A 13,910-nucleotide genomic window follows, 5' to 3' on the forward strand; every position below is an offset into this window, starting at 1 on the left:
ATGAAACTTATACAAACAGAATCTGTGGACTCTCAGCTTTTCATATGATATAGTTTGTGCAGATAGCATGAAGTTTAAAATATCGCTAAGAGTGCTGATTTAAACGCTTGGTGTTAGACTTGTGTTTTGTTTAGGTACAAATCTCTCTATCGATATATCTGTAATGTTCTGTTCTATGAACATATAATTGTCTACATAAATAGACTACTTCTCTCATTCCGAGTGTCCATCTTTATTCAACTGGCACGTAACCTGCACACATGCATTAGGTCCTCAACGTGAGCTCAGTCATCCAAGATCTTGTATTCTCCAAGATGTTACACTATCTATAACTATCTATCTGTGTATCTCTCTCTCTCTCTCTCTATCCATCTATCAATATATCTATCTATCTCTCTATCTATAAGGAACCGCAGTAGACAAAAGGCGTTGCTATAGCAACACGTCATGTTTACGCTGCATTTTCTATGAGGTAAATATTACCCGCTGGCGGATATGGGTATAAATGGCATTTTTTTTGGCGATTTTTTCAATGTGACTTCATATTGAGAATTGTTAACAACAGAGGGTGCTACATAACACACTTTCAGGAAAAGTCACGGACTGGGAGACTTTAATATGTTATTGAACAAAAGTTACATACAATCAAAAAACAACTGCGGGTAAAATTTACCCGTCGGCGGTTCTAGTGTTAAAACGCTGCTGCAATCCTCATAAAAGGGCATACCACATCAACTGAAAATAAGTGAAGAATGCCCAAATAAACTTTAAAAAGGATAAGGCACCAGGCATCAAAAGTCAGAATGGGAAAGCCAAACGAGCTGCTAGCGTTCCCAATGAGCTTCATTGATGTGAGTGTTGCTTATGTTTTGTTTATTTATTATAACTTTGAAGGCAATCATTGTTAAACAAACATGTCAACACTCAAATGTGCATAAATATGTGTAAACGTCACTGTCCGTAGATTTCGTTTTTATGAATTGTATTACGTCTCCCAGGCCCTTAAAACCCCATGCATTTGTTTAACTGTCATTTGATTGCGACTGTGATGATGTACAGCTCAACTTGTCTCATCTTATTAACAAAGCACCTGAGCTCAGTGGCCTCAGCATATAGAACTGAACATACTGTATGTGCATGGCTGAATATCACCAGGGGTAAGTTGTAAATGATCGTTTTCAATGATTTGGGCGAACCGACCAATCGGCTGCAGCACATTAAAGAGATCTTGATCCCTTCCCATGAGCCTCCGTTGACACAGGAAGTTGTTGAGAGGTTCCTGGTGGACACAAGACCTTCTGATGTCCAGAGTCCCTGCCCCAAACCACACACACACCCTGCCCCTTTCCTTCTTTCCCCGAACACCAGAGCCACAAACAGAGCAGGTTTGGCCATTTTATCATAGTATTTCAAGAACCCAGAAAATATAATCTGTTACTTGAAGGCCGGTTACATTCTCCACTGTGCCAACACGAACAACAACGTGAGGCCTGGATATATATATATATCATCAAAATGGCCAAAGAGCTTGCTATTTCTCCAGGTTTTTAACACATTTGGGACTTCATATATTTAATTGTGCATTGAAATCTGCTAATGTCCCTTCTCATTGCTGTGCACTCTTTATGTAGAGCGTGTAACAGGCCTAACAATATTCCTTTAATCATAAAGCCACTATGTGTAGGAGAGGGTTTCTGCAGGGTTCAATCAGTTACAGTTAGGTTCTAAGACTTTAAGGACTATATTGTTAAAACACCAGTTTGCAGTCATACTGGCAGAAGTGTGAAAGACAAATAGTATTAATAAAAAAAAGTCCTATAACTAATTTAAGTACATGCATTTACTCACATGTACAATCAAGACATACATCCCTCTTAATAATGTGAAATTAATACAACATTAGAAATACGTTTAAGAGCAACACAATCATACTGAAAACTATTTGACAATTTTATTAAACACTTTTAGTAATTTTTATTTAAAACTTGCTTAGTGGCCGGTAGAGGAATTCAGACTTTCAGTACACATAGCGGCTTTACAATTAAAAATATAGTATTTGAGGACAGTGGTTTACAAACATGTGCCATGGATGCCCAGGTGTCTGCAGTCTACAGACTCATGAGCCTCGATGACACATGGCTGGAAAGCACGAGCTAACAGCTACATACGTTAGCATGTTGACAGTACTCAGACCAAGCCCTGTCTGCATAAGTCTCTGTACTAAAGTCTCTGTACCCCCCCCCCCACCCCCCCATCACCCAAACCCCAACTCAAACAAGAACAATTCACATTGCTCAACCATTTTTTCTGCACAGGCAAAATTAGACAGCAAGCAGAAATAAAAAACAATGGCTAGAGTCTCAGCTCTGGTGTTTGTACGTCATAGTGAATAAAAAGTGAACACATCATTGTCATTTTCCCAGCGTTCAGTCAGAAGACAATAGCGAGTGCAGTGCACCATCTCATGCGTCACACACCGATATCGATGTGTGTGTGTGCGGGATTGCGTACAAGAGTGTGTGTGTGTGCATTTCTGCATTGTCCCAAACATTCTCATTCATGGTCAGAATGCATATACAACAGAAACCCTGCCCCAAAATGGTTTAATGGTGAAATGATTTAAAAAAAAAAAACGGAATAATGCAAACCCAAACAGAAAAATCAAACCAAATGAAAAAGTTGAAAAGTACTAAAAGATTTGTTCTAAAAGTGATAAAGGGCGACATTCATTCCAGTCTCTTAAAGGCGAGCAGGTTGCGTTTAAGTTTGTGCTTTAGGGGTTCAGTCCAAACCTTGCAGGCCACCCTATGTGGGCATTTCTTGCCAAGGCCCAGGGGAGGGGAGATAACTCGCAATAAACTGTACATATCCTTATAATGTATGCGCCCGCTGCAAGAAAAATACAAGGAGGGGAGGTTAGGAGAGGGAACACACAGAATACTGAGAGCTGGAAAGAGAAGATGATGGAGAAGGAAGAGGAGAGAGCATTTATTTACACACTCAATACAGAGGGCAGAGGAGGAGAGGGTCACATTCATCTCAACTGCGCACGGAATGTGCAATTTGACAAAAAAGAAATGTAAGAAAGGAAGAGAGACGAAGAGAAAGAGGAACAGATGGATAACTCTTTGCTTAGGGCCAGCTGCAACTGATAACGTCACATGATGGAAGTCCTGTTACACTTCCTGGATGAGATCATGACTCCGGTTTTTGCCCCGTTTCGGGACGGGAGAGAAAGTCAAGGGTTAAAATGTACATTCAAATCAGCAAAAAACAGTTTGTAGATTTGCGTTTTTGAATTTGACATTAGCTCTGTAATATACACTATGTATGTGTGTGTGTGTGTGTGTGTGTGTGTGTGTGTGTGTGTGTGTGTGTGTGTGTGTGTGTGTGTGTGTGTGTGTGTGTGTGTGTGTGTGTGTGTGTGTGTGTGTGTGTGTGTGTGTGTGTGTGTGTGTGTGTGTGTGTGTGTGTGTGTGTGTGTGTGTGTGTGTACCACTCACCAGGCGGCAGGGTCGTACTCGGCCCATATCCTTACATACTCGTCCAGGTGATGCGGCCCCAGGATAGAGGAGTCTCTGGTCAGATACTCAAAGTTGTCCATGATGACAGCCACGAACAGATTCAGCATCTGGAACAAAAAGAAGGTTAATCAATTAATAAGCCCACGTTTCATTTTACAATCAGATACTGGTAAAATGCAGGAATCATAGCCCTGAGAGGCAAGTGAGAACAAAGTCTGATCTTAATTGATTTTATTTGTGGGATTTTTTAACCCTTAGCCTAACCTAACCCATTTTTCAGGATAAATTATTCTTATTGTAAATATTACTCGATACCGGCAGTCAAATGTGTTCGGATCCGGTTGAAATTGCCTTTCAAATAAATGTAATTTCCGTTAAAGGTGGGGTAGGTAATTTTAGAGAAACCAGCTCGAGCGCGATTGAATTTGAAAATACAAACCCGGAAAAAACTTCCTTACAGAGCCCCTCCTCCAACACACACGAACGCGCACATGACCAATGAGGGCACGAGATCAGTTTGTGCACAGATGGAAGGCTGACAGGCAGGTAGGCCATCCAGTTACTTTAGCCGGGTCGGCTCAGATGATTGGTCGTGCTTTTTTACAGCGCCCCAGCTTCCACAGATGACATTTCTTTATGGATTTGTTGTCAAAGCACTTCAGATATTCATTGCTATTGGGATGTTAAGAGCATTCCATGGAATATAACAACAAGTGTATCTCGAGCCGGTTTCTCAAACTTACCTACCCCACCTTTAATATGTACAACAGCCGTCTTTGATTACCATGTCCAAAACTCACATACTACAAGATAGAAGTGTACTAAACAGATGATCCAAATTGAGACCAATATTATTAAGGTTATTAAAATGTGTGTGCCGCCTGTAGCAAAGAGAAGCAATTGGATTTTGTCTAAACAATACGCATAAATCCACATTTTGATTATAGAACTGGAATATACTTTAGGTCTACTTTTTACACTGCTGTGGACAATGCGGCATTCATATTTTTCCACATTCTATGGACAATTTTGCACTAATGTACATTTTCAAATATTGAAGTGACTGTTATTTCATATATATTTATTTAGGTCTTAATGTGTGCACATGTCAAAACGTGTCCTTTGATCCTGTGTATGTATGTATACATATTTGCACACATATTTTTATATACATTTGTTTTTATATTCTGGATTGTGGGAAACAGTATTTCGATCTCTCTGTCTGTACACACAAACTACAAGATTGACAATAAAATGGACTTTTGACTTTGACTACTCACCAGGAAAGAGCAGAGGAAGATGAAGGAGACGAAGTAGGTGTAGGCGAAGGTGCTTCCACACTCAGGCTCTTTGTTCCCTGTCTCCGGGTCGCACACCCTACCACCGAGGCATGCCAACATGATGTCATGCCACGCCTCGCCCGTAGCGCTCCTGCAGGAGGGGGAACACAGGACAACATATGAGAAAGCACGTCATCGATAGCAAAGTGCAGAAGGCCTCACTGCCCAAACATTCAGAGTATGTTGGAGCTATGGGGCAGCTTTGGGAACATCAGAATTCATCGTAACATCATGGAAGCAGCATCTCCTGTACTGTATTTAGGTCTTAATGTGAACATGTCAAATTGTGTCTTTGACTGTGTATATTTATACTAATGCTGTCAAAAAAAAATGGATATACTCGCCTTCTTTCATTTATCTTTCCATTCCCACAACAATATACATAAAGAAATGGCATATTTTGGACATAGCTCGAATGGTGATTAATCATGATTAATTAATTTTTAAGCTGTGATTAATCTGATTACAATTTTTAATCGTTTGACAGCCCTAATATATACATATTTGCACACATATTTTTACATTTTATATACATTTATTTTTATATTCGGGATTGTGGGAAACAGTATTTCGATCTCTCTGTCGGTACACAAGCTGGAAGATTGACAATAAAGTTGACTTTGACTTTGACTCCATACATCGACTGATTCAATCACAACTATTATTTCAGTGCCACAGGTTTTTAAAGTCCTTTACAACACCGTTTTAAATGGAGATGACAACAGCAACCTGCTAATACCATACTTGCCAACCTTTAGACCTCAAAAATCGGGAGCATTTCAAAATGCAAAATTGGGGTGGTGGGGGGGGGGGGTTGCTTGTGGATCGCCGGAGCTGTTAGATTAACATTAACATGCTTATTGTAGTTGTAAGTGCACTGCCTTGCGACCTGTAGCACCTTCCTTGATGGAGCATATGTGTGGGCTGGACCTTTATTTTACAGGAAAGGAGTGAGCAGAGAGTAGAATAGTTGTCGATTGATCTTGTTCTTTTTTTCTGTGAATATCTGCCTCACCCTCTCAGACTTTGAGTTGCGCGCGCTACTAAAGAGACGTGTTACCATGGAAACCAAACAATGGTGTAGCTGTATTAAAGTCCTAAATCTGATTTTGTCCGAAATCGGGAGAAATGTGGGAGAAATATGACCCCGGGAGTCTCCCGCGAAAATCGGGAGGGTTGACAAGTATGGCTACCACTAATAATTCAAATGTTTTAATGTTTGTGTGTGTAAAATGTGTATGTATCTATGATGTCCATTTTCACTTTTCACTTTAACTTATTCCGTACTTTATAACTTAGATGACCAAATATGTATATGCAGACAGTTATTTTACTCTTATTTTTACTCATCTCCTATTTCATAGTCTTTTATTATTATTATCATTGAAAAAAAAATTCTTGATTTTTGATTTTATTAATCTGTGTGAATCTTTGCTGTCCTGTTTTTTCACGCTTACCCTGTTGCTGCTTCGTACTACTGAATTTCCCCTCAGGGATTAATAAAGGTTCATCTTATCTGTTCTTAAAAGAGAAGGTCACACTCACCTGAACAGCAGCATCAGGGCCATGATGAAGGTTCTGAAGTTATTGTGCTCGTTGATGGCCCCACCCTCGTCATCTAGAGCCAAATTCCCAAACAACTAAAAACAAACAGTGGAAGAAGAACACAAACGCAAAGAACAACCCATTACTGTAGTAGAGTATCAACTCTAATGGTTAATTTTAAAGGAAGTATTGTGAAGCTGCATAGCTATCCCAGCCGACAGCAAAAATTATAAATTGTTAATCATGGCACTCAAAAGACTCGCAGCTAGTCATATCTTCCAAATCGTAAAGCCTGACAGGAAGCCATTAGAGAAATAGGAAAATCATGATTGTTGTAGATTGTGATGGAGGCCACTCAATCTTTGTTAGATTTACTTTTATAAAGTTCTCTTATTTTAATCTGAGTCATGTAGGGAGGCCAGGAAACTTTAATAGCATATTGTCAATAGCACACCAGTTACTAGCATTAATGAGATGACATAAATACGGGTTTGCTGGACTTTAGTGATATAAACACCTGTTCTCCGGGCTTAATGTTTCATATCATCTCATAACAGCTGCTAATACTGTCTGTTTGTTTGTTCTGGAGCTTCAGCTGATTTAGCTCAGGTAGCTTCTCCACCTTCTGCTTCATTTTTGGAAAGGTGAGAGATCTAGCTATCCAAAAGTTTGGCTAATTATTTGTCGTGAGCTTTGAGGATCCACCCACACTCAGTGATGCAAACACAGGTATGGAGAAAAAAGAGAGAACTATTCGAAGCAGAAAAAAAACAGCGTAATATACCATCTGACAGACAGATTTTTCTTTTTGGATATTTTACAAATCACTCCCCTTTCAAACTCTATTCTTCTTATTTTTAACAACTTTTTTTTGCTACTGTCATATAGTATTTTATACCTGTTAATAATTGAGTCTCTAATGTCTCATTAATAACTATAATGACCATATCAAGGTGTGCCTTAACCTCACTGAGCTGAGGCTATTTGAGCCTCTCAGGAGAGAGCTGTCTTCCAGCTGGTTGTAGAAAAGCTCTTTAAATTCGTTAGCATAGCTAGCTAACCAGATGCTAATAACAACAGATCGCCATTGTGCTTACAACTAAAGACACAGCCTCGCAAACACTGCGGCACGGCTCCTTATGGGTACTGCAATATTTGAAGAGCTGGAGCGGCGTTCCGATGCTCTCCGTTACACCTTCCAGACGAGACATAACCACGTGAAGACCTATGGTGAAGACACGTTACGCTCGTGTTGTGTTCAATGAACCTGTCCTTGGCCAGGAAAAACAGGCACTCGCTTGTTTAATTATTTTGCGATCTAGATTTCTTCTTCTTTTTTGAAGTGAGAAGTTGTCCGTCCGTCAGTCGGACGGACGGACGGACGGACCCCCCCCCCCCCCCCCCCCAAAACGAAAACTCTTCGGTTCTCCACGAATTACACAAGTCACCCAAATCAGCGTTAAAAAAGCGGGAGGCGCCGAAAAGCGACTAATTTGCATCACTGCACACTGTGATAAAAATGTTCCCTTATGCAACATGAAAGTATCACGATATGTATCGGTTGAGTATCGGTATCGTTCAGTGGTACCGTAAAAAAAAGTCAACGATATGCAACCCTACCCACACAGCTCCAGAAGCAATGACCATCACCTTTTGTTTTTATGGTGAATCACCTTTAGTGAGTTGGAAGAGAACTGTAGAAACACCTCGTTGATCAATACTGGGTTTAATACTGAGCAACAGGAGTCAATGCAATTTAATAACAGTCTGAAGTATAGTTTGCTTCAATGGGACAAAATGTCAACAAAGTAACTAGAGAATAATACAAATACTGACAGCATGTTGGCTAAACTCTTCTTTAGATTTGTTGCAACCTCGAACTGTCTTCGACAAATGTCCCATTTAAATATACATAGTGGAAATATATGCAGAAGTTGTGAAAGACAGGACTTTGCTGGAAGCGTTTCACATATGAAGAGAAAACCTGCTGAACCTTAAAAGCACAACAACATACACAATTCCAGATCGGCACCAGGCAGCACTCACCTGCATGCCGATGATGGCATAGATGAAGAAGAGCATGGCGATGAGCAGGCACACATATGGCAGAGCCTACCAGAGAAGATGGGGAGGGAGTCATTATTTGTGAGAGCCCTTACATGTATCGTGACAATATTTAAACTATGTTACCAACTAACTATTATCTTTCTGTTGCCAAGGAATGTCGTTGTACTTTGTATGATGACTAAAGATATATTCTTATATTCTTATCTTGCCCTTTTTTACTACTCTTCCTAGAAATGTTGAGCAATTGTCACCAAATTTGGTTCAAAACATCTACATATCAATGGACTAAGGAGTAAAAAGTGAATTTTTCCGATTGTTGATATTCCAAACGGTTGCAATAGCCGACTTAGGTGCTTTCAGCAACGTTTATATTAGTAAAACATTAATATATCCTTAACGTTTTGTCTTATTGGGACTACATTTGGTGGATGTCTGTAGTTGGGTTCTCTGATTGACCAGGGCACATTTGGTGCCAATCGGCCAAAGGGTTTTGGCGCGTCTTCAAACTATTAAGAAGGCATCTCTGTCTGCGAATGTACAACTTCTTTGCATATCTCAAGAACTGTTCATCCAAAACACTTTATGTTTGGTGGGTGTCTCGCTGAGGACCAAAGAAAGTACAGTGTTGAGTGAGAAGAGAATTAGACGAGGCGATCTTGGTGCTAACGGCCCGTCCACACAGCAGCGTTAAAAAAATCTCCCAACGCTTCTGCCCATTGACTTTGAATGGGGTGACGTCATTTTGCCTCGCTTTTCGCCGAACTGCATTGTGGGGAAGCAAAGCGAAGATTTCCAGGATTTTCAGGATTCAAAAGTTGAGCAATGTTCAACTTTTAAAGCTGAGCTGGAAGCGTCAGCCAATCAAATCTCGTTTATGCAAATCTGACAGTTCAAGCGCTAGCCAATCAAACCGCTTGCAAGCTGGGAGAGCCAGACCGCAGTTCATTTTCTATATTCCTAAAAATGGAGGAGAAATTAGTTATTACGGTAGCAAATCACCCGGTTCTTTATGACCAGTCGCTAATAACTTACCGGGATACAAACCGGAGGAACCAGGCATGGGGGGAGGTGGCAGAGACAGTGGGTGAAACTGGTAGGTTTTCGCCTGTTTGGAGAGTTTATATCCAGTTTACTTCGTTTTAACATTGCTATTGCTTTGTATGTCGGGGGCGGGAGATTCATGTGATTGGTTGTTGGTCGCGTTGCTCGCTAAAAATCCCCAAGCTTTAAGACACGCCCACCTCCAAGATTTTCAAGATTTTTGTTAACGCTGCTGTGTGGACGGGCCGTAAGTTTGAGTTGTTTTAGTCAGGCACAGCACTGATACCTTAAAGGACTGGACGAAGGTCCACAGCAGGATGCGGATGGTCTCTCCTTGACGCAGCAGCTTGATGAGCCGAGCCGCCCTGAACAGCCTCAGGAAGCTCAAGTTGATGAAGTTATTCTAAAGCGCAGTGGGAAACACAGTCAGCTTCACAGAACAAACTCAACATGCAAAACCTCCCTCTACCAAACACACAAACCAAAACCAACAGCGGAGGAAAGAGAGGTTAAAGAGAGAGGGGGGGAATCAAACCCAACAAAACATAACTGCAAACTTAATGATTCATAGTAGATGCAAGTATACATGGGAGGAAGACAGAGAGAAGGTTTGAAAGTCAAAGACAAGAAGGAAAAGAGAGGAAATCAGGAAAATCATAATTCAAAGAGTTTAAAGTTCATCATCCAATCTGGTACAGCAGAACGCTTTTTTAAGAACCAAATGCACTGATCTCTGGGGGGCAGGCAGGCCTCACAAGATGGAGCACATTGCACTGTGCCTGTCAACCACACACACACACACACACACACACACACACACACACACACACACACACACACACACACACACACACACACACACACACACACACACACACACACACACACACACACACACACACACACACACACACACACACACCTAAAGAGCGTGGCTTAAGGTTGTCTGTGACACGCAAATCTTTTAATAGTTTGGGTTTACTTTTCAAAATCAGATGACATGTGATGTATTTTCCACAGAGAACAGCAGCCGTTGTGGAATAGAGTTCTAGAAATTTGGTTCATTTTCACACTTCGGTTTTTTCCCCCTGAGTTTAGTCTGCTCCGGAGAGTCAGCGCAGAAATCTGTTTCTCTTTGATGCTATTGATCGTAGCACACACCAATGTTATTGTCCATTTCCAATAATATATGACACATATGTTTAAAGTTGCTGCTGGATTGGGACCCAGGAACAACTGCTTTTATATGGTTTGACTAAAGAACCAAATTATGAAGCATATAATTTTCTTGTCATGTGACATAGTGGATATGGATACTAGTCCCCGCCTCTCTCACAGGTTTAGGGTGACTCTTGTGTGTGATAGCAGTCCTGCAGTAATGACTTGTTTAGACGACTGAAGACACAAAATACAGTCTTTGCAAACAGTGGTATTTAGGACCCACCGAGACACAGGTGTCACATGACATTTAAATGTTCCGGAAAGTTCCTTATACAGCTTTAGCCTTGTTTTTATCTCGTGAAGTCCCTAAGTGACACACCCTGAATAGTCTGGTGGGTCATGTGACTTTGTGACAACATGTCCATAGACGTCCATGTGCTATGCTAACACCTGTGACAGAACTAGCTACATTTCAAAAGCTTTTTCTTTTGTTGCTAAAGGTCAAATTCAAGCCATTTAAGAATTAAAATGCTTACATAACATGTTTTTTATTACATGTAACCTGTTGTGGAAACATGTATTGATCACATTGACTTTGTGTTCCCATGACAACATGTCCAAGATGTCCATGTGCGATGCTAACACCTGTGACAGAACTAGCTACATTTCAAAAGCTTTTCTTTTGTTGCTAAAGGTCAAATTCAAGCCATTTAAGAATTAAAATGCTTACATAACATGTTTTTTATTACATGTAACCTGTTGTGGAAACATGTATTGATCAAATTGATATGAAACAAATGAGACAAACATCGCTGTGTCACTGATCGGGACTTTAACCCTAAACTTTCACAGTAAACCCAAAGTGACATATATGCACAATTAGAAATATGATTATGATCTGCTCAGTTAATTTAGCTGATTCAATTATATTTTGTTGATATATTCTTTATTCTTCAATTCAAAGAATGTTCAAACAAATTTAAACCAAAAAATCCTCCTCATTAATTAAGTTATAAATAAGAGTTATTTGACCATTAAAGCCCAAAAGTGACATCTACGTCACATTTCAGATATTTGACACTAGGGGGGGATACTTATCAGAAATGCGGTCTATTTATTCTAAATTATGTTCCCCTTAATTCTCCCACAAGTAGAAATGGTTCTGGGGTCTTATGGGTTGAACCAAGTGTGAAAATGACCGTAGAGACCAGGGAGCTACTGTCTCAGTATGGATTTGAGATTTCTGTTACGATGCCACAGACAGACTAAAGTACAACAGCCAAACGTCCTGAAGGGGCCTTGGCATCTCGTGGTTGACAGGCAAGGCTGGAAGAGGAGCATGAGGAGGAAGAGGAGGGGGAGGAAGGAGGGGTTAGCGAGCAGCCTCGATGCAGGCATACTTTCGGCATGGCAGCAAACTTATTAAAGAAAGAGCTGGCCTACATGCAGACCAGAAGGGGCACAAACTAAGCTCTGATTCACACATTCACTTATTTATTTGCACTAAGAGTGTGAGATTATATTTGTATTATAATATGGTCATTTCTTCCAAGTAAAGCAGGGAAATATATAAGTGTTTGATTGATATTGAGATGATTTTGGATATGCTTATAATGCACATCCTGTCCAGAAATGCATGTCAATTTCTGATCCTGACATGCATACAGACTTTAAAATATAAGCTTCAGTTATCAGAGGAAACAATTTAGTTCAGTTGATCTAATCTAAGGTTCTCTGTAACGTTGAGAAATATTGTGGTTTTGGTTAAAATATTGTCACTTCGTCACTAACTTACTAATTAACTTATACATTAATTTCATTGAATATACACAATTTATACTAAATGATGTTGGTATAGCTACAAACTGTAAATAAGAACAGCTCCTGGTTTTAAAAGTTATGTTATTCTCTTATCTTAATCATGATATTTTATTACCAATTTATAGTAAATATTTTTCTAAAAAGCACTCAAAGTCAACCCTAAAATATTGCAGATAACAAAACATTCGGTATAAAAATATTGCAATATTTGATTTGAGCTTTATTGCCCAGCCCTAGCTACATATTCAAAACCTGTGTTTTCTAAAATGTTCTAGGGAATTTAATAAAATACATTTGAGTACCTGTAAAATAGTTTTTCGCTCACAATGTTCTTTCGCTCTTTGTTACCAAGCACAAAGAGTGTAAAGGTCACCATCCAGGAAGCACATGCACTGGGTCAAGGTTAGGACTGGTCATGGGGGAGGAATGGGTTGGGGGGGAGGGGGTGTACGCATGACCAATGAGGATGCAGCAGAAAGCTTTGAGAGATAAATTACAAACCAACCAGATTCTACATTTGCCAAGATGTAGAAAGATGAATGGGAAGGGTGGTTATTATATATATATATATATATTTTTGGTAAGTTGAAGTACATTGTGAGTGGGTGAGAGACATTTTTGTGGGGGTGGTGGGGGGGAGGTGGGGTTGGTCGTGTGTTTTTTTTTGGACAGGGGCATGGGGCGAAAGGCACACCATCACCATCATTATCATCATCATCATCACAGCACCACCACCACATGTCATGGCGCAGCACGGATGGAGAACACGATGAAGGATTTCATAGTGCATTTTGATTGGATGGATTTTATCAGAGGAGGAGGGAGTGGGAGGGGCGAAGGGCGCCAACAAAGTAGAGAGGTTTAAAGAAAGCATGTAAAGAGATAGAAGAGGAAGACGGAATCATTATGGGTGTCATTAGAAAGGGAGTGAAACACAACTTCAAGTTAACAACAACAACAGCAACAGCTAGCGATTGATTTTATATGTTCAGCCCCTCTTTGATGCCAGCTCAAGCAGCAACGTCCGGATCTGAAAAGTGAAGCCGATGCAAAGTGTCTAAAAAGTATAAAAATGGCCAGCAGGGGGCGACTCCACTGGCTGCAAAATAAGTCCGATTGTATAGAAGTCTAGGATAAAATCTCCCGACATCTCACTTGATTTATTACCTCAGTAAAACATGTTCTAAGAAGTCTACGGTTTCAATCTTTAGTTCAAAGTCTCTTTCGATACACATTGATGTTCGTTTTTTAAATCATGGTCCAAGTTAGAGTAAAATAGACATTAAAGCAGACTATACTTTAAGGCGTGGCTTCCTTACGATTGAAAGGTCTCTACAAATCTCTTGCCTTTTTTGGGGTTGACCGTGTTAGTGATGTTGTTTTTTAAATTGTCTACTTCTTATACTGCAGA

General features: G+C 40.1%; 1 protein-coding gene across 1 annotated transcript in view; it reads right to left on the reverse strand.

Moving 5' to 3' along the window:
• The window catches only part of LOC307045206 (voltage-dependent P/Q-type calcium channel subunit alpha-1A-like), a 166,811-nt gene that overhangs the window by 38,162 nt on the left and 114,739 nt on the right, over positions 1-13,910 (reverse strand). The window contains 6 exon segments of the mRNA XM_079690737.1: positions 2,793-2,889; positions 3,504-3,631; positions 4,805-4,955; positions 6,410-6,504; positions 8,456-8,521; positions 9,804-9,920. Coding sequence (XP_079546863.1) covers positions 2,793-2,889; positions 3,504-3,631; positions 4,805-4,955; positions 6,410-6,504; positions 8,456-8,521; positions 9,804-9,920 — 654 coding nt within the window.

This window comes from Notothenia rossii (assembly GCF_949606895.1).
Source record: "Notothenia rossii genome assembly, chromosome: 1".
Taxonomy (NCBI): Eukaryota; Metazoa; Chordata; class Actinopteri; order Perciformes; family Nototheniidae; genus Notothenia; species Notothenia rossii.